General features: G+C 51.5%; 1 protein-coding gene across 3 annotated transcripts in view; it reads left to right on the top strand.

Annotated features, from left to right (window-relative positions):
- LOC134343032 (GON-4-like protein) overlaps positions 1-20,780 on the top strand; it is a 65,256-nt gene that overhangs the window by 30,336 nt on the left and 14,140 nt on the right. For all 3 annotated transcript variants that reach the window (XM_063041855.1, XM_063041856.1, XM_063041854.1), the window contains exons 11-21: positions 663-852; positions 1,647-1,739; positions 4,501-4,541; positions 8,556-8,656; positions 9,503-9,701; positions 10,743-10,829; positions 14,571-14,757; positions 15,378-15,522; positions 17,426-17,576; positions 18,122-18,238; positions 19,322-20,665. In XM_063041855.1, coding sequence (XP_062897925.1) covers positions 663-852; positions 1,647-1,739; positions 4,501-4,541; positions 8,556-8,656; positions 9,503-9,701; positions 10,743-10,829; positions 14,571-14,757; positions 15,378-15,522; positions 17,426-17,576; positions 18,122-18,238; positions 19,322-20,665 — 2,655 coding nt within the window. The remainder of the gene's footprint in view (positions 1-662; positions 853-1,646; positions 1,740-4,500; positions 4,542-8,555; positions 8,657-9,502; positions 9,702-10,742; positions 10,830-14,570; positions 14,758-15,377; positions 15,523-17,425; positions 17,577-18,121; positions 18,239-19,321; positions 20,666-20,780) is intronic.

Raw genomic sequence — 20,780 nt, 5'->3', positions numbered from 1 at the left:
CTACATTTCTTTTGCCACAATGAGGCCACTCTCCAGATGGAGGAGCAAGACCTCATATTCTGTCTCGGTAGCCAACAACCTGATGGCATGAACATTGATTTCTTCTAATAATTTTTTCTTCATGCCTCTCCCCTCTTCTATTCCACACTCTGGCCTCTTACCTCTTCTTCTCACCTGCCTGTCACCTTCCCTGGTGCCCCACTGTCTTCCCTTTCTCCCATTATCTACTCTCCTCTCCTGTCAGATTCCTTCCTCTCCAGCCCCTTATCTTTTCTAGGCTTCACCTATCACCCTCTCGCTATCCTCCTTCCCCTCCCCCCCCCCCAACGTTTTATTCTGGCATCCTCCCCCTTCCTTTCCAGTCCTGACGCAGGACCTTGGCCTGAAAATTCGACTCTTTATTCACTGCCATAGATGCTGTCTGACCTGCTGTGTTCCTCCGCCATTTGTGTGTGTTGCTGTGGGAGAGGGTTGGCAGGTGAGATGAGAGGGGTGGTGGCAGTTTCACGTTCGCGTTTGGAAGCAGGTATTGATGAGATGAGAGGGGTGGTGGCAGTTTCACGTTCGCGTTTGGAAGCAGGTATTGATGAGATGAGAGGGGTGGTGGCAGTTTCACGTTCGCGTGTGGAAGCAGGTATTGAGACCCTCTCCCCCACCTGCAGAGCTTCGACGAGTCACTGATCGCGTCCCGCACCCGCTCGAAATGGCCACTCACCAACGTGTCGCTGGGGCTGCTGGAGGCAGAGCTGAAAGCGCCGGACATCACGGCGGACATGTACGAACCGGGCGCACAGGAGGACGTGTACTGGCAGAGCTGGATGAAGGCCGTGATGAATGACCTAGATTTCGAAGGTGAGCTGATGGGAGCACGGGGCCAGGCCAGGACGTTCTCTCTACCTGCTGCCTCGAGGTTGTCGCTCCGGGAGAACTCGCGTTGCATGTTAGCATAGTGGTTAGTGTAACACTGTGACCAGGCCAATGATTGGGGTTTGATTCTACTGCAGTCTGGACGTTCTCCCCGTGACTGCATGGATTTCCTTAGATTTCCTCCCACTTTCCAAATACGGGTCAGTGGTTATTCGGTCACACGGGTGGGCTTGTTGGTCCGAAAAGGGCCTGCTATTGTGCGTTATCTGTGAACAAATAACTAAATGTGAAAAGGTTCTGCCATCCCTGAGGGTCAGCTGAGGCAGCGTCTCTGCCCAGAGGCAACACCAAAGTTGCAGGTCTGAGTCTGTGTGGTGGCAAATCGAGGGCACGTCGTCAGAGCGGAGGAGTGTGGCGGTTTGGGGGGGGGCAGTGAGGAGGGAGTGGCAAGAGGGGAGCAGTCTGTGGTGGGGAGGGAGCGTGTTGTTGCGGGGGGAGCGGTGGCAAGGAGGGAGCGTCACGCTGCAGGAGGGGGCAGTGGAAAGGGAGCAGCGTGGGGGCAGGGCAGTGAACAGGAGGCTTGGCACCACAGGAGGAGTTGATTGAAGGAAGAGAGTACTGTGTTTCGGGAGGGAACACCACACAGTGGGCGAGGCTGAAGGATGACAAGAATTTCAAGTGTAAATTGAAATATATCCATTTCTTTCCTTCCCTTCACCCTCTCTTCCCATCGGCCTGCTAACTTTCACAATTTATCTCCCCGCGCCCCCAACTCCCAGATGATGAGGATGATCCCGAATACAACTTCTTGGAAGACCTAGACGAGCCGGACATGGAGGACTTCCGGAATGACCGGGCCGTGCAGATCACCAGTACGTAGCTGCTGGGTGTGGGTGCTGGCAGTTTCCCGTGATTTCTGTGGGTGGGGAACCCCTCAAGGTAACACTGGAGAGCGAGAAAGTTGGTGGACGTTTATTCAGATGAGACTGGATTGTAAAGGACATCCTCGCTTTTATAAAGTGCTGGGCAGACCACATTGGGGATATTTTTGAGTCCTGTGTCTAAGGGAAAAATCAGAATCGCATTTATTGTCACTGACATACGAGGGATGATTGATAATTTCGTGGCCTACAGTAGAAGGAGTCAATTTTAGAAAACCTAGCACATTTACTTTTCAACGTAGTCCCCTCCTACATTTACACACTTAGTCCAGCGGTCGTAGAGCATTCAATACATTTCAGAAGAGCAGTTGAGGTAAATTGGTTTATTATGGTAGCATTTATCAAGATACAGTGGGAACACTTGTCTTGCCTACTGTTCATATTGATCAGGGGCTCCCAACCTTTTTTCTGCCAGGGGTCCGTACACCACAGGTTGGGAACCCCAGCTTTAGATCAATTAATTACAATGTATTGAGGTAGTACAAGGTAAAACAATAACAGTGTAGGTTGAAGTGTCAGAGACAGTACAGAGTACAGCATTGGAGTGAAGGCAATCTTGAGTTCAAGAGCCGTGAGGTAATGTTACAGCTATATAAGACCTTGGTCAGACCCCACTTGCAGTACTGTGTGCAATTCTGGTCAGAAGGATGTGGATACCATGGAGAGAGTGCAGAGGAGATTTACAAGGATGTTGCCTGGATTGGAGAGCATGCCTTATGAGAATAGGTTGAGTGAACTCGGCCTTTTCTCCTTTGAGCGACGGAGGATGAGAGGTGACCTGATAGAGGTGTACAAGATGATGATAGGCATTGATCGTGTGGATAGTCAGAGGCTTTTTCCCAAGGCTGAAATGGCTAGCACGAGAGGGCACAGTCGTAAGGTGCTTGGAAGTAGGTACAGAGGGGATGTCAGGGGTAAGTTTTTTTTACAGAGAATGGTGGGTGTGTGCAATGCATTAACGATGATGGTGGTAGAGGTTGATACAATAGGGTCTTTTAAGAGACTCATAGGTAAGTAAATGGAGCTTAGAAAAATACAAGACTTTGCGGTAGGATAATTCTAGTCGGTTTCTAGAGTAGGCTACATGGTCGGCACAACATTGTGGGCCAAAGGGCCGGTAATGTGCTGTAGATTTCTATTTTCTATGCAGATCTTGGACCTCCAGAAAGTGCCCACAGCAGGGGTGATTGATAAGTACGTGGCCCAAGGTAGGAGGAGATGAGTTACACAAAATAATCTGCAGATGCTGGGGTCAAGGCAACACTCACAACACGCTGGAGGAACTCGGCAGGTTGGGCAGCATCCGTGGAAAAGATCAGTCGATGTTATACAGCTCTCGTTACATGCACATGCAGTTCAACTCTTTGAGTGATTATGCAGAAAGTTTGAAGTTAATACCTCATGAAGGGTGATTGATAAGTTCGTGGTCTAAGGTAGAAGGAGATGAGTTATTAACCGCATGTACTAGGTTTTCTAAAATTGACGCCGTCTACCTGAGGCCACAAACTAATCAATCACCCCTCGTACTGTGAATGGTGAGCTTCGTTGTTTTGTGGCAGCAGGACAGTGCAGTACATAACACATTAAAAAGTAAATAGGGTAAAAGAGGAATAGGGAGGTTGAGTGTTCAGAAATCTGATGGCAGAGGGGAAGGAGCTGTGCCTAAAGCATTGAGTGTGGGTCTCCAGGCTGTTGTACCTCCTCTCTGAAGGTAGCGATGTCCTGGATGGCGAGGGTTCTTAATGATAGACGCTGCTGTCTTGGGGCATTGCTTTTTGAAGATTGGTATTGGTTTATAATTGTCATATGTATAAATACAGTGTAAAACTGCACTGTAGATTGAGCTTGAGGGGCAGTTCCTTAGCTGGGGCATTGAAATTATTCTGTAACTACAGTGCCTGGGGAGTCTATTCAGCCCTCCCATATACTAGCTCTCCAGTGCACTGCCCTACTGGAACATCTGAACTATATCCTGCAGGAACCCATTTGCCCCCTCAGTCTACTCCACCGTTCAACGGAACCGTGGCTGATCCTTCACCTGTTCCTTCCTTTCCAACTTCCGTGTCCTGGGATTCCTTGATTGTCCGGCTCTATCAATCCCAGGCAAAAAAAAAAATCATCTGTGACATGTCTTCATCAGAGAGGAGGTATAGGTACCTGAGGACCCACACTCCAAAGATTCAAGAACAGCTCCTAACTCTCCACCACCAGACTACCTCATTATTCATTTTATTGAACTAGTTATTTATTCGTGTGATTGTATAGCGCAGTGCCAGTGACCTGGGTTCAATTCCCACCGCTGTCTGTAAGGAGTTTGTGACTGTGTGGGTTTCCTCTGGGTGCTCCAGTTTCCTCCAACTTTCCAAAGTCATATGGGTTAGGGTTAGTGAGTTGTGGGCGTGCTATGTTGGCGCTGGAAACTTGGTGACACAAACGGGGCTGCCCCCAGCGCGTCCTCGCTCTGTTGGTAGTTGACACAAACTCTGCATTTCACTCTGTCGATGTACATTTGACAAGTAAAGCTAATGTTAATCTTTAATATTCATTGTCTTTGCACTCTACTGCTCCCACAATTCAACACAAATGTCACATTCTCCAAGACAGTGATAATAAATCTGGATCAGGTTTGGGAACTCGTTGCAGACAGTCAGGATTGAGACCTGAGGAAATCACTTTCTTTGTCTCTCCCCAGAGAAGGAAGTGAACGAACTGATGGAGGAGCTCTTTGAGACGGTGAGTTACAAAGCCTACCTGTTTGTCTCTGGTGTCCTGCTGTTTTCCTTCCCCTTTTACCTTCCGGCATTACCCACCGTCCTCTTTCCCTGGCACTGGGGCCGCTGGTTAGATTGATGACTGGACAGCACAGAGTGTGATCCACCTTCCGACCGTGGGCAGAGACAGTAGCTGTACTGTACAGTGTGCCACTGCACTGTCCCCATTGTCTGGTTTTATACACCATCGCACCCAACGCTAAATTTCTCTACCTAAGCACTGTTAATGCACATCGAGACTGGAGCATCTAAACGCCTAGCTCCCTGACAGTAGGGGATGCTTGCCTTCATCACACGGGACATAGAGCCAAGTTCAAGTTTGTCATCTGACTGTACATATGTATACAACCAAACGAAACAATGTTACTCTGGACCATGGTCCATTCACAAAACATGTATCACACACAGCACAAAAACCAAAATATTACCACAAATACAGTATGTTAATAACATAAAGTACGTTAATAAAATAAAACAACACAGATAAACAGTTAACAGAACAGTTAATAGCTGGCTGTTCTAGTGATGAGATCTTGGTGGTGTCAGGATATTCATCAGTCTCACAGCCTGAGGGAAGAAGCTGTTACCCAGTCTGGCCGTCCTAGTCCTGAGGCTCCTGTACCCCGTTCCTGACAGTAGTGGGTCAAAGAGATGGTGGGATGGGTGGTAGGGATGCTGAACAATGCTTGGCCCTTTAGTCTGCAGCTCTGCGGTAGATGTCACAAATAGGAGGGAGGGAGGGAGGCCCCGGTGGTCTTCTCAATGATTTTTTACCGGCAGTCAGAGAGCACTACAGCTCAGGAAGGCCTTCAGCCCATCTAGTCTGTGCCAACCTGGCTTTCTCCCTGGTTCCGTCTACCCGTACCTGGACAACCCCCTCCACGCATGTACAGTACCTAACCAAACTCGTAAATGTTACAATTGATCTTGCATCCTCCTCTTCCACTGACAGTTCATTCCACACTTTCACCGTCCTCTGAGTAAGCAGGTTCCTCATCAGATTCCCTTTAAATATTTCACCTATCATCCTTGACCTATGACCTCTACATTTATCCAATGTCGGGTGAAAAAAACCCACTTACATTTACCATGTCTGTACCCCTCATAATTTTGTATACCTCTTATCAAATCTCCCCTCCTTCACCTGCGGCTCGAGGGAACGAAGTCCTCACCTGTTCAACCTTTCCCTCTAACTGCGATAACCCTTTTCTGTACCCTCCCTGAAGTCGCCACATCCTTTCTGTAATGGGGTGAGCGGAACAGACACCAAATGTGGCTGAACCAAAGTTCTATTCAGCTGCAACGTGACCTGACTGTGATACTCGGTGCCCCGACTGGTGAAGGCAAGCATTCTGTACGCTTTCCTTGTTACCCTGTCTACTCGTGTTGCCCCTTTCAGGAAGCTCCCTCATCATCGGCACTAGCCCACTCAGCTATAATGACATCTATACAGGAAAGAGCCGGAAAAGGACCAGTAACATGAAGGACCCCATTCACCCTGCGCGTGTACCTTTTGTCCCACTCAAATCAGGGAGGAGGCTGCGTATCATCCACACCAGGACCACCAGATTTAAAAACAGTTACTTACCCCACGCGGTAAGACTGATGGATACTGCCACCCACTAACACTCCCCTCACCACCCCCACCACCACTACTTTATCATTTCCTGTCAGAGTCACCTTATGTACAGATAATTCTATGGATATACCATCAATGTATATAAGCTATCTTACGCATTTTTTTCCATTTATTATGTTCTTTATCCAATTAATTTTTTTTTGTGCTGCATCAGATCCAGGCTAACGATTATTTCATTCTCTTCTATACTTGTGCATTGGAAATGATATTAAGTTATCTTGAATCTGTTAATTAATGCTCCTAAGGTTCCTGCCGTTTTCTTGTTCTATGCAATGAAACGTTCCCAGTACTCTGAATGAGTTTAAGTAATGAGTGGTGTGTGATTAAGAGTCATAGTCATACAGTACAGAAACAGGCCCTACGGCCCAACTAGTCGATGCCAACCAAGCTAGTCTCATTTGCCTGCGTTTGGCCCACATTCCCCTATTTCCTTTTTGTGTAGCTGTTTGAATGGACCAGGGAAGCGAGCTGGAATATCCTCTTAGAGATAGCACGGGAACAGGCCTTTTGGCCCAACTGAACCATGCCAGCCCAAGGTGTCCGTCTAAGCTAGTCCCATTTGCTTACATTTGGTCCTTATGAACCTCTAAACCTTTCCTATCCGTGTACCTGTCTAAATGTTGTAAATGTTAATGGTCCTGCCTCAACCACTTCTGGCAGCTCATTCCGCAAACTGATCACCCTCTTGGTGAAAACGTTGTCCCTCGGGTTCCGATTAAATCTCTCTCCTCGTGCCTGAAACCTGATTGCCAGCTTTGGCCATATTTACCCCAGGGTATGGGTACCCAGAGCAACGCAGACAGACACAGGCGCAGACAGACGGAGACAGACAGACGCAGGCGGAGTCAGAGGAGACAGACGCAGGTAGAGACAGAGGAGGACAAACAGACGCAGGCGGAGACAGACAGACGCAGGCGGAGACAGAGGAGACAGACGGACGCAGGCGGAGACAGACGGACGCAGACGGAGACAGACAGACACAGGCGGAGACAGACGGACGCAGACGGAGACAGACAGACGCAGGCGGAGACAGAGGAGACAGACGGAGACAGGAGACAGACGGATGCAGGCGAGACAGACGGACGCAGACGGAGACAGAGGAGACAGACGGATGCAGGCGGAGACGGGCAGACGGACGCGGGCGGAGACAGGAGATAGACGCAGGTAGAGACAGACGAGGACAGATAGACGCAGGCAGAGACAGAGGAGACAGACGGACGCAGGCGGAGACAGGAGACAGACGGATGCAGGAGGAGGCAGGGGCAGACGGAGCCAGGTAGCATCTATGGAAATAAATGAGGGTCGTGGATTTATGGAATTCGTTGCCACATACAGCTGTGGAGGCCGGATCATTGAGGGTGTTTAAGGAGGAGATTGACAGGTATCTAATTGGTCAGGCTATCAAAGGATATGGGGAGAAAGCCGGAAATTGGAACTAGATGGGAGAATAGTCTAGCTCATGGTAGAGTGGTAGAGCTCCTTTGTCTCGTGATCTTGTGAATAAACAGTCAGTGTTTTGGGCTGAGACCCTTCTTCAGGACTGAGAAGGAAGGGGGGAAGATGCCAGAATAAAAGAAGAACGTGTGGGGAGGGGAAGGAAGCTAGCTAGAAGGTGATAGGTGAAGCCAGGTGGGTGAGAAAGGTAAAGGGCTGGAGAGGAAGGAATCAGATAGGAGAAAGGGAAGGAGGAGGGGACCCAGGGGGAGGTGATAGGCAGGTGAGGAGAAGAGGTAAAAGGTGAGAGTGGTGAATAGGGGAAGGGGGATTTTTTTTTGTATCAGAATGATAAATCAATGTTCATGCCATCAGGTTGGAGGCTACCCAGATGGACTATAAGGTTCCTCCACCCTGAGGGTGGCCTCATCTTGGGACAAGAAGAAGCCATTGACCAACATGTCAGAACTGGAATGGGAATCTGAATTAAAATGTTTGGCCACCGGGAAGTTCTGCTTGTGGAGGGTGGAGGATGGAGCGATGGGCACCCAGTCTTTTACCAGGTTAGGGGAGTCCAGAACTGGAGGGCAGATTTATGGTGTGGGGGAATAGATTTACAAGGGACTTGAGAAACAGCCTTTTCACACAGAGGGTGTCTTTATCGATCTGTATAGTGAGGTGGTTGAGGCAGGAACAATTTACATTTAAAATGCATTTGGGTAAGAATGTGGATAGGAAAGGTTTGGAGGGAAATGAGCCAAACATGGGAAAACTGGACGGTGTGAGGTAGAAATTTGTGTGGGCTGGAGGGGCATGATTCTGTGTTGGTCTGACTCTCAGTCTGTGGCCTCGATGTTGAGTTGTGTCCTTGACTATTCCTTTGTACTCTCTCCCACTCCGTAGTTTCAGGATGAGATGGGAGTGCCAGACGTGGAGGAGGAAGTACCAGAAGACGACGTAAAGGAGCAGGTTCTCAGTACCTTCAATACACCCCAGGCACTGCGGTAAGCCTGAACTCCCAAATCTTCAGAGGCGCCATGTTCAATCCACGCAGGGCACAGTGTGGCTTCCCGTCCTCACATATGTGTTTCACGGGACTGTATATCCGGTATGAGTAGTAGGAGCCGTTAAGTCTAACGAACAAATGAACAAACCCGGTTCTTATTCTGTTTCCTGTCCCTTCCCGCCTCGCCTGGCACTCCCCCTTCCCCGCCCTGCCTCGTGCCGCAAACTCACCCCACCCTCTGTTCTCTCCCCCCACTGACTCCACTCCCTGCCTCTCGCCTCTGCTGTGAAGGCCATTCCCTGAGAGGAGAGGAGGAGGGGTAGTGATGATGAAGGTGAGTCAGGACACAGTGGGTTTTTGTGGAATTCCCAGTGACTGTCACCTCCTTCACTACGGGACAGCACGGTCGCAGCTCAGCCGCTGCTGTTTGGGTGAGGAGGCAGAGAAATAGCTCGTGTCTCCTGTGGTTTCTCCGCCCATTCTCAGGACGATGGCTGCGGAGTGCGCTGGTGCCACGAGTGACACTGGAAACAGCGGGTGTCCGGATCTGTGTTTGACTCGTTCAGTGGGAATGTGGGTTTGTCTGGTTAACCTTCTGTGTCCCCGTCTCTGTACAACCCCCCCCGCATACAACTCCCTCATATGCCCCCACCCCCCATCTGGACACCACCCACCCTCCCCCTCTCTATACACCAGCCCCCTTACCTCCCCCCACTTTAAGTTCATTGCTGGTGTGGTAAAGGTTGAATGAGGGTTACGGCCAGCAAGCTCTAGTGTTCTCTGGGGCCTTTGGCTCGGGGGAAACACCCAGCCCAGTAGCTATCGTCTGTTGTTGCTGCTGCAGGTTTGAGGAGCCGCTGGTGAACATCCTGACGGAGCAGCACCGTACGGTGAAGGCACAGATCGAGCAGCTGCGGCAACGCAAGGCTAAGCGGCAGGCTACGGCCACCGAGGCCAAAGCGGCGGCCGGCGGCAGCCAGGATCCCGAGACCCTGAGTCTGGACCCAGCACAGAAACTTCAGCTGCAGCAGCAAATGCAGCAGGTAACTGGGGGAGGGGAAACAGACGCCCATCTGCACCCAGCTCGGACCCCAGTGACCCGTCTCCAACTGGTACACACCCTCCCAACGTAAACCCCGACTCGCTCGCTATCCCCACTCAGAATCGGGTTTCTCCCATCGGGCAGAAGATACAAAACCCTGAAAGCACGTACCAGCAGGCTCGAGGACAGCTTCTGTCCGACTGTTATCAGAGTACTGATCGGACTTGCTGTACAGTAAAGTTGAACTCTTGATCTGTCAGTCTACTTTGTAATAGCCCTTGCAATTTGTATTGTGTCTGATTCAGATTCAGATTCAATTTTATTTGTCGCATGTACATTGAAGCATGTAGTGAAATGTGTCGTTTGTTTTAACACCAATACAACCCAAGGATGTGCTGGGAGCAGCCTGCAAGTGTCGCCACACGTTCCAGTACCAACAGAACGAGCCCACAAAGCTCAGCAGAACAACACGGAATATGACAAGTGACAAAACAAGCTCCTATCTTTTCTTTTTCTCTCTCCCCTCTCTCCCTCCCCAGTATATGTGACAGTAATGGCTTGCTGGCAATTAGGGCAGCAATGAAAGTCCTCCATCTCTGGTGGTGTTCAGGGCTTCCTTCATCCTGTCAGCAGCTTCCACTCGGTTTTCACTGCGGTCAGTCATGCAAGCCCTGGGTGGAGACTCAGGAATACTGTCCAATACAGATGTAGAAGGATTCTTCATGGCTGTTTCCATAACAATTTTGTTTGACCAGTCAGGGTTGTTATCCCTGAGCTGAACCTCTGACCCTGGAGGACCGGTTGGCCATTCTTAGTCTGGCCTCTACCCTTTGACCTGTTTGGCATGGGTGACCCTACTGAGAACCAAAGAACAAAGCCCTGACTCAGGCAACATAGCTCTCCAGGTCATTGAGGTATGCAAGCCTCTAAACCATGATAAGGTTGTGGTCCTCGTGGAGGAGACAATGAATCTAAAATCAGTACCTTTCTGCCTGGCACAGTCACCTCTGTTAAACAAGGGCCTTGTCTTCTGTTTCCCCAGCACATCCAGCTTCTGTGCCAGGTCCATCTTCTGACCAGCATCTGTGAGGGCCTCCGACAAGAGGCGGATATGACCAAACTGTTCTTGGTGAGTGTGGGGACCTTGACGGTCGATCAGGGAATGTTACAATTTTTCTGCTGGGTATATTCCAAGTATTCCATTGATTCATCATCCTAGCTTGGTCAAACCAAACAAGAATGTGTGGGTTGTGGGGAGGGTGCAGAAGAGAATATTATTGGTTCAGGATGGGATATGAACCCTTTCATAGTGGCATACTGGCTGAGTTTACAACCACTGCACTTATTTTACAATTCTGTTCAGTGGCTCCTCCATCGCAACTGGTGATGCAACCAGTCAGACGGCTCTCCATCACACATCTGGAGTCTTTGGTGACATACCAAATCTCCTCAAACTCCTCCTTCATGATTACATCACTACGTTGGGACCAGGATGGATCTTCAATTTCCCTAACGATGGGAAAATAAAACTTGCAATGATACGTATGAAAGCCCTGGTGTTTCTTCTGATACGGAAATACTGGTGATTGCAGATGCAGCCTCTGTGGGGGAAGAGAGGAAATGTCAAAACCCTGTGTCAATCCTGCTCGACCTGCTAGGTTCCTCCAGCAGATAATTTCCTCTGATATATCAAAGTAAATTTATTATCGAAGTGTATAAAAGGTTATGGTGAGAAGGCAGGGGAGTGGGGCTGAATGGGAGAATGGATCAGCTCATGATAAAATGGCGGAGCAGACTCGATGGGCCGAATGGCCGACTTCTGCTCCTTTGTCTTATGGGCTTATGTATATATGTCACCAAATACAACCCTGAGATTAATTTTTTTACGGGCATACTCAGCAAATTGAATAGAATAATAACTGTAATAGAATCAGTGAAAGACCACACCAACTTGGGAGTTCAACGGGTCTGCAAAAGACAACAATCTGTGCAAATACAAAGAGAAAGAACTAATAATAATAATGCAAAATAAATAAACATGAAATGAAGAATCCCTGGTAGTGGATTCATTGGAGTTCTCCCAGTTGAGGGAACTGAATGGATAGGAAATTTATATGACAAGTAATGTTTATTCCATTTCTTAACATTAACACAGTATCAGTTATCAGTCACTTGCAAATGAAGTAACCAATTTGAGTTACTGAATTGCACTGAGTTTTGGCCACCCCGTTACAGGAAGGACGTGGAGGCTTTGGATTCTGCCTGGATTGGAGAGTATCTGCTGTCAGGAGCGGCTGGACAAACTTGGGTTCTCCTCTCTGGAGTGGCAGGGACTAAGGGGAGACCTGACGGAAGTTTATAAGATTAGGCAGAGATGGAGTAGACAGCCAGTATCTCTTTCCCAGGCTTGAAATGTTTGATACCAGAGGGGTATGCACTTAAGGTGAGGAGAGATACATTCAAGGAAAAGTGGGGCAAGTTTTTATTAATAGTGGAGGGTGCCTGGATTGCACTGTCAGGGGTGGTGATGGAGTCAGATACGATAAGAGGTATTTAGGAGGCTCTTAGATGGGCACGTGGCCAAGTGGTTAAGGTATTCGTCTAGTGATCTGAAGGTCGCTAGTTTGAGCCTTGGCTGAGGCAGCGTGTTGTGTCCTTGAGCAAGGCACTTAACCACACATTGCTCTGCGACAACACTGGTGCCAAGCTGTATGGGTCCTAATGCCCTTCCCTTGGACAACATCGGTGGCGTGGAGAGGGGAGACTTGCAGCATGGGCAACTGCTGGTCTTCCACACAACCTTGCCCAGGCCTGCGCCCTGGAAACCCTCCAAGGCGCAAATCCATGGTCCCACGAGACTAACGGATGCCTATGTACAGATGGGCATACGGATATGCAGGGAATGGGGGAACGTGGGCATCGTGTCAGCAGAAGGGACTAGGTTTTGTTCAGAATCGTGTTTATTATCAATGATTTAAGTCATGGAATTGGTTGTTTAGTGGCAGCAGCAGAGTGCAATAATAAGAAAAATTACAATGAGATACAATAAGGAATATGTAAAAATAATAGTTTAAAAAGAGAGCAAAGTAGTTTCATCGTAGTAAGAGATTCTGCAGATGTTGGAAATCCAGAGCAACACACACAAAATGCTGGAGGAACTCAGTAGGTCAGGCAGCGTCTGTGGAGGGGAATAAATGGTTGACATTTCAGGCTGAGACTGTTCATTCGGACTGGAAAGAGTGAAGAAGTCAGCATGAGAAATGGAGCCTGGCGGAGGATGAACTAAGAAGCTGGGAGGTGATTGGTGGAAAAGATACACTCTTCTCTCAAACAAGATTCCTTCTTCTCCAGCCCTTTACCTTTTTTTCCCTTTCACCACCCAGCTTCTTAATTCACACTCCCTCCCCCCACCTTCCCCTTCTTTCCAGTCTGGATGAAGCGTCTCGGCCTGAAACGTCAACTGTTTATTCACTTCCATAGATGCTGCCTGACCTGCTGAGTTCCTGCAGCAGGTCGTGTAGGTTGGAGAATAGTGAGGTAGTGTTATTGGACCGTTCAGAAATCTGAGGGGAAGAAGCTCGGAATAAAACGATGTCTGGTTCCTCCTCCATGATTGTAGCAATGAGAAGAGGGAATGTCCTGGGTGGTGAGGGTCCTTAATGATGGACGCCACCTTCCTGAGACCTCCTTGGTGGTTGGGAGTGTTGTGCTGCCTGAGTCTACAGCCCTCTTTTGATCCTGAGCATTGGGACGGCTCCGTACCAGACCAGCCATGCAACCAGTCGGAATGCTGTCCAGGGTACATCCGTAGAAACCTGTGGGTCTTTGGCGACGTACCAGATCTCCTCAAGCTCCTATTGACGTTGAGCCCCACTCAACCTTCCATTTTTCATCAGGCAGTTGAAAATGAACTGGGACAAGAAAGAAACTTTGCGTGAATGAGAATCAGGTTTAATATCACTGACATTTGTTGTGAAATTTGTTGTTTTGTGGTAGCAGTACAGTGCAAGACAAAATATTCCATAAATTACAATAAAATAATAGTAATAGGCATCCGTTAGTCTCCTGAGACCATGGATTTGCACCTTGGAAGGTTTCCAGGGCGCAGGCCTGAGCAGTTGCCCACGCTGCAAGTCTCCCCTCTCCACGCCACCGATGTTGTCCAAGGGAAGGGCATTAGGACCCATACAGCTTGGCACCGGTGTCGTCGCAGAGCAACGTGTGGTTAAGTGCCTTGCTCAAAGGACACAACACACTGCCTCAGCCAAGGCTCGAACTAGTGACCTTCAGATCACTAGATGAACGCCTTACGCACCAACAATTACAATACGTATATTAAAATAATTAGGTAGTGTAAAAAAAACAGGGTAACAATGATAAGGTAGTGTGAGCCAGCCAGACAGAATACCCTCCAGGGTACGTCCGTAGAAACCTGCTGTGTTCTGAAGGGCCTGTTCCATGGTTCATTTTATTTATTTATTCAGATACAATACAGAACAGGCCATGCCAGTCCTTTGAGCCACGCCGTCCAGCAACCCCCCATTTAACCTGAGCCTAACCACAGGACCATTAACCCATGAACTGGAATGCCTTTGGGCTGTGGGAGGGAACTGGAACACTCGGAGAAGAGCCCACACTTTCCACAGGGAGGACGTACAAACGCCTCACGGGGGACGACGGGATTGACTCTGAACGCTGATGCTTCACGCTGAAATAGCATTGCAATAATCGCTGCTCTGCCATATATAACATCTGTAACAGATACCGTATGCATTGTTGGCAGGGCCTTCACCCATCAAATTTATTTACTTTCAGTGCTCACAAAGACAAGATGACAAGGGCACTCACTGTCCACTTTACTGCTCCACAGAACGAGCTGGCCAGCTTTGCGGAGAAGGCCAGTGAGATTCACTCGGCCCAGGTCCCGGGCTTTCAATCCTCCTTCTCAGCCTGCAATCTGAAGGAGGCCCTGTCACTGGTGGAGGAGTTTGAGCAACACGTTAGGCTGCACGTGGAGACTCCGCCACCCAAGGAAGAGGCAAAGATCAACAGGAAGTGTGAGTGGGCGCCCCTTCCATCCCACCTCACCCTCACAGTGAGGAGGCACCTGGCCTGTCACCCTCCCAGTCAGAGGGCATGCACACATCTCCCCACCCCCGTCACTCGCTGCCCACTCTGTTACTATCATCTTACCTTCACCTCTCAGCCCTCCCTCCCTACCTCCCACCCACCCACTCTCATTCTCTGCCCTTCCATTTTCCCTTGCATTCTTTCTCCCCCCTCCCTTTATGTTCCTGATTCCCTTTCTCCCTCTCCCCAAGCCCCGTTCCCTCCCCCCACCACCCCTCTCTGTCTCCCTCCACCACCCCTCCATCTCCCCCCCACCTCCCCTCTCCATCTGCCTGCCTACCCCACTCTCCTCTCCCTCTCCCATTGCCTCCTTGCCCCCTCTCTCTCTCTACCCTGCCCCGTCTTCTCTCTCTCGGTCCTCCCCCCCCGCAGTCTCCTCAGCCCTGCCTTCCGTGATCCTCCTACCCTCTCTGTCTTCCCTCACCTCTCCTCTCCGCACTCTTTCCCCTCTTTTCCCCACTACCCTTCCTCCGCTGCACCCTCCCCCACCCCCACCCAGTGCCATGTTCTGATGTCTCTAAAGCCGGTTCTCTTCCCTCGGGCACAGGTGACGAGTCCAGCTACTTGCCGAGAGAGCTGGCGTGGATCCTGGCCACCCGTGGCATCTTCATGTACCCAGAGCTACTGCCTCACGTCGCGCTCCAGCCCAGGCAGCCCAAGGACAAAGCCTCCTTCACCAAGGGCGAGGACAAGTAGGTTCCACGGCGTCGTGCACCCCTGCGGCCTCCGGGTCTCCCATCTTCTTCCACTGCCTGATCTGGCCCAGGACTCGAGGGAACTGTCAGCCGTGCTAGGCTTTCATTCTTGAGAAAGGATGTGCTGGCATTGGAGAGGGTGATCCCAGGAATGGAAGGGTTAACATATGAGGAGTTTTGATGGCTCTGGGGTTATATTTGCTGTGGTTCGGATCTCATTGAAACCTATCGAATATTGAAGGGCTGACATAGAGTGGATATTGAGAGGATGTTTCCTGTAGTATGGGAGTAGGACCAGAGGACTCAGCCTCAGTATAGAAGGATTTCCATTTAGAACGGAGATGGACGCAATTTCTTTAGAGAGCGGTGAAAGTGGAATTTATTGACACAAATGGCTGCGGAGGTCAAGTTGTTGAGTATATTTAAAGCAGAGGTTGCTGGGTTTTTGATTAGTCAGTGCATCAAAGGTTGCGGGAGAAGGCAGGAGAGTGAGTTTGGGAGGGATGATAGATCAGCCATGATGAATGGTAGATCAGACGCAATGGGCTGAATGGCCTAATTGTGCTCCCATGTCTTTTAGAAGCGTATAAAGTCAAGAGGGGTAAAGATGGGTGAACACACGCAGTGATTTTCCCAGAGAAGGGGAATCAAAAACCAGAGGGCACAGGTTTAAGGTGGGGGGGGAGAAGGATTTAACATGTGAACACACACACAAGATGCTGAAGGAGCTCAGCAGGCCAGGCAGCAGCTACAGAGGGTCAACGTTTCAGGCCCAGACCATTTTCTAATTAATTAGTTTAGAGATACAGGACAGAGTGGGCTCTTCGCCCCTCCAGCAACCCTTGGGAGTGATTAGCACAACGCTTTACTGTGCCAGCGACCTGGGTTCAATTCCCACCACAGCCTCTGAGGAGTCTGTACGCTCTCCCCGTGACCGCATGGGTTTCCTCCGGGTGCTCTGGTTTCCTCCCACAGTCCAAGTGGTTAGGTTAATTGGTGAATGTAAACTGTCCTGTGATTGGGTTAGAAGTGTTCAGGGGTTGCTGAGCTGGAGGGTTCCATGCTGTATCTCAATCAATCAGTCAATAAACAAACAAGCTGCTTGAACTCTGAACTCCAACGCCCCGAGCTATAATAGCATCGCTCAGGAAACTGAGGGGCAACTCCCTCACACAGCGGTGGGCATAGCGAAACACCGACGAGAGGAAGTGGTTGAGGCAGGTATGATGGGTGGGAAAGATTTAGAGTGATGTGAGCCAAGTGCTTGAAGTCGGGACTGGCTGAGGCGGTCAGCATGGAAGAGTTGGGCCTGATGTCCTGTTTCTATGCCATGTGACTTTGTGATGTTTTGGTGCATGGTGTGGCAGTATCCGATGTCAGACTAAGGTAGAGCCCTCACAGTGAAGGGTTGGGTTTCATTCACACAGACAGTTCATCGCTCTACAGCCAAACAAGTTCCAGGCAGATCAGAGTGGGTCCCTACACCTCCCTGTCTCTATAAACCCCTCCCTCCCCATCACTGTAACTGCTCCCTTCCCTAAACCCTTTTCCTTATCCCCCTCCAGGCCTTACACCCCTCCCTACTGCTGTCCCTATATCCCACCCTGTCTTTGTAGCCAGGCCCTTCCCTGTTTCTGTAAACCCCTCCATCCCGACTCACCTCCCTATCCCTGTAACCCCTTTCCTTCCACTAAAACCCTCTCCATCGCCCTCTACCCCAACCCAGCGTTGTAACAACCCACTTCCCTTCCCTAAACCCCTTTCCATCTCTGTACCCGCCCCATGGCCCTTCCACCCCTTCCTGTCTGCGTAACCAACCCCCTGCGAGAGCAGGTCAGGGGCCTGGGTGTTCATGGGTCCCTTCTATTCTCCATCACTTGTTCTGTTCTTGTCCCTGCAGCTTGCTGGCCCTGGGTCTGAAGCACTTTGAGGATACAGACTTCCCCAAGCCACTCATCAGTCAGTACCTGATGCCCCCGAAGACCTACCACCAGCTAACTGTCCACATCAAGAACCTCAGTGTGAGCCGGGCGCCAGACAACGTCGTTAAGGTGCGAGAGAGAGTGGGGCACGGTGGGAGGGGGGGTGGGAGAGAGTGGGGCACGGTGGGGGGGAGGGTGGGAGAGAGTGGGGCATGGTGGGGGGGAGGGATGGAGGTCCATCGATGCTGGGAAGAGAGAGTCCGACTGGGTCCAACCCCCTAGTCCCGTAGGGCTGATCTGGGACTTGATGGAGAAAGGGGTTCCCTCAGAGGAGCACACTGGGGATTGGTCGAGAGAATGGGAGGTTGAAAGCTCCAGCTTAGAACTGGTGGGGGTGGGGGGTACTTTCAGGGAGGGAGGGGGATGTTCAGGAAAGAAGGGGCGTTTAGGGGCCGGCGGGGGACACAGACAGGGGGGTGTGTAGTGGCCGGAGGGGGGTCACAGAGACAGGGGGGGGTGTAGGGATGGAGGGGGGTCACAGAGAAGGGTAGGAGTGTTGTGGTCAGAGGTGTTCACAGATGGGAAGGGTTGAGTGTGGCATCTCATGAAGAGGAGAGGTGTGGGAAGTGAGTGTTCCCCTCCCCACATGTGAAGCATCACTCATTTTCTTGCAGCTGTTCAGGAAGAGGAAGGTGCTACCACCCATGCCCAGCCGGATTACAGCTGTGCCCCCGGGGGACATGTGCCCACCCATCCAGCGAGGGAGTGGTCGGCTGCCCTACTGGCTTCAGGTGAGCACCGGGCAAAGTCTCAGCTTAAATCAGAAACAGAGTGAAGCTCCCTCTACACCGTCCCGTCACACACTCCTGGGGTCAGACACAGAGTGAAGCTCCCTCTACACTGTCCCATCACACACTCCCAGGGTCAGACACAGAGTGAAACTCCCTCTACACTGTCCCATCACACACTCCCGGGGTCAGACACAGAGTGAAGCTCCCTCTACACCGTCCTATCACACACTCCCGGGGTCAGACACAGAGTGAAGCTCCCTCTACACTGTCCCATCACACACTCCCGGGGTCAGACACAGAGTGAAGCTCCCTCCACACTGTCTCATCACACACTCCCAGGGTCAGACACAGAGTGAAACTCCCTCCACACCGTCCCATCACACACTCCCGGGGTCAGACGCAGACTGAAGCTCCCTCTACACCGTCCTATCACACACTCCCGGGGTCAGACACAGAGTAAAACTCCCTCCACACCGTCCCATCACACACTCCCGGGATCAGACACAGAGTGAAACTCCCTCTACACTGTCCCTCAATGAGTGTGTGTTCTCCTGACGTCCCCGTCCTTGATGCTGCTGATGTTGAATGCAACCAGGACTGAGGACATTGGAGCAGAGACTCTGGAACTTGAGTCCCCTTTTCACTGAAGACTAAAGTACCACTGGTCTTACTGACTGGTCAGTGTATCTTTGCTGAGTCACGGGGAGTGACAAATTGGGTGGTGGGGGTAGTTGTGACATGGGAGCCAGCAGCTAGAGGAACAGGGTTGAGGAAGTGAACAGCCGCTTCAGGCAACTGGCTCATGTTGGCCACCCAAGCTCGTCCCGTTAGCTGGCGTTTGGCTCAGTCACTGCTGTACCTGGACACTGGTGGTTTTGCTCTCACACCTTGCATTGCGTATCTCGTGCATTAAATTTCCACTCTCTGTCTGCCCCCCTCACCGCTCCATCACTGTCCCCCCCACCCCGTCACTGTCCCCCCACCGCTCTGTCAGAGTGGCCTATCCTAGTATTGTCTGGGCTCGGGGACTAACCCTGCTCGTCTTTCTTCAATTTCCCTTCCACCCTCTTCCCACCCCTGCAGAAGAGCCTGCCAGTGATTCGGAAATGGATGGAGCAGAGAGGGGCAGGAGGGAGCCAGGAAGGGGCAGGCGGCAGCCAGGAAGGGGTAGGGGCAGGAGGGAGTCTGGAAGGGGCCGGCGGAAGCCAGGAAGTGGTGGAGGGGAACCAGGAAGGGCTGGACTGGAGCAGTGGTTTCCCACTCCTTATCCCTGCGGGACTGCTCCTGCAGCTGAGACCTAGGATTACCCACCTGTCCCGACAGGACCTTCGCCGGCGGAGACACCGTACTCCGGTTGTCAAACCCCCTGTCCCCATCCACCCAGCACCAGCCAAGGCCTCACCCAGGCAGGCAGGACCCTTCCTCCCAGCCAGGCAGCAGGCCATCCGTCCCCGCCCTCGCCTCATCCAGCCGGCTCCAGCACCCTCTTCCACCCTGCACCCGGCTCAGCCTGCCCTACCGCCTTCCTCCTCTTTGCCCTCCTCCTCCTCCCGCAGGAGGCCCTGGGGAAGGCGAGCTTCTGCCCTGGTCACCCGACCGCCTCCTCCCATCCCTCGGGCCCCTGTCCTCCTGGCTGTCCCCGCTGGTGTGAAGCTGCTGAGTCTGGGGGCAGGCTGCAACGTGATTCAGTCCTCAGTCACCGCTGGATACCCGGGGCAGACCCTGCAGGTGGCCACGGTAGTGGTGGGGCCGGCTGCCTTCCCTTGCGGCTTGAACCATCCCCCTGCCCCGCCAGTCGCCAGCCCCCAGACCACCGAGGCCCTGGACCCCAGTAGGGTGTTTGAGGGTCCATGGGGGTCTCCTGTGTCCTCCACACCACCTGCTCCGAGCTCCCTCCCCGAGGAGCAAACAGAGGGCCCCTCGGCGAGCTCCCCCCATGAGGGAGAGGAGAAACCCAGAGCAGAGAGCCCACCCCGGCCTGCTCCCTCTTTTGGACAGACAGAGGGACAGCCACTTATCCTGGATCTGGGCCAGGAGCTGGACGTGGGAGCACCACCAGATAATGCAACCATGGAGTGCCCCGGTGAGGGGGGGCAGCCTTTTGCCAGCCCCCCCGAGTTGGGCAAGGCTGAGGAGGAGGAGATGGAGGAGGATGAGGAAGTGGGGAGGGGGGAGGAGGAGGATGAAGGAGAGGATGGGGGGGAGGAGGAGGAGGAGCGGCTCCCAGAGAAATCCGATGACACGCTGAGTGCCGGGGAGTCCTCGGTCAACCTGCAGGATGGGAAGAGCCAGTCGGAGAAGGCGACGAAAGTGGGGCTGGAGGAGGAGGAGGATGACGATTTCGATGACCTCACCCAGGATGAGGAAGATGAAGAAGTCTTGTCCTCGGCTTCTGAAGAGTCGGCTCTCTCTGTCCCAGAGCTACAGGTAAGTTGCCAAAGAGGCAGAGAGACTCAGCACGGAAACGTTCCCTGTGTGGAAAATGTTGCCCCCTCAGGACCCTTTGAATCTTCCCCCTTACACTTTAAAGCCACGCCCTCTT

Source organism: Mobula hypostoma, chromosome 2, assembly GCF_963921235.1.
Source record: "Mobula hypostoma chromosome 2, sMobHyp1.1, whole genome shotgun sequence".
Lineage (NCBI taxonomy): Eukaryota > Metazoa > Chordata > Chondrichthyes > Myliobatiformes > Myliobatidae > Mobula > Mobula hypostoma.
This window is presented reverse-complemented; position numbering and strand designations above follow the sequence as displayed.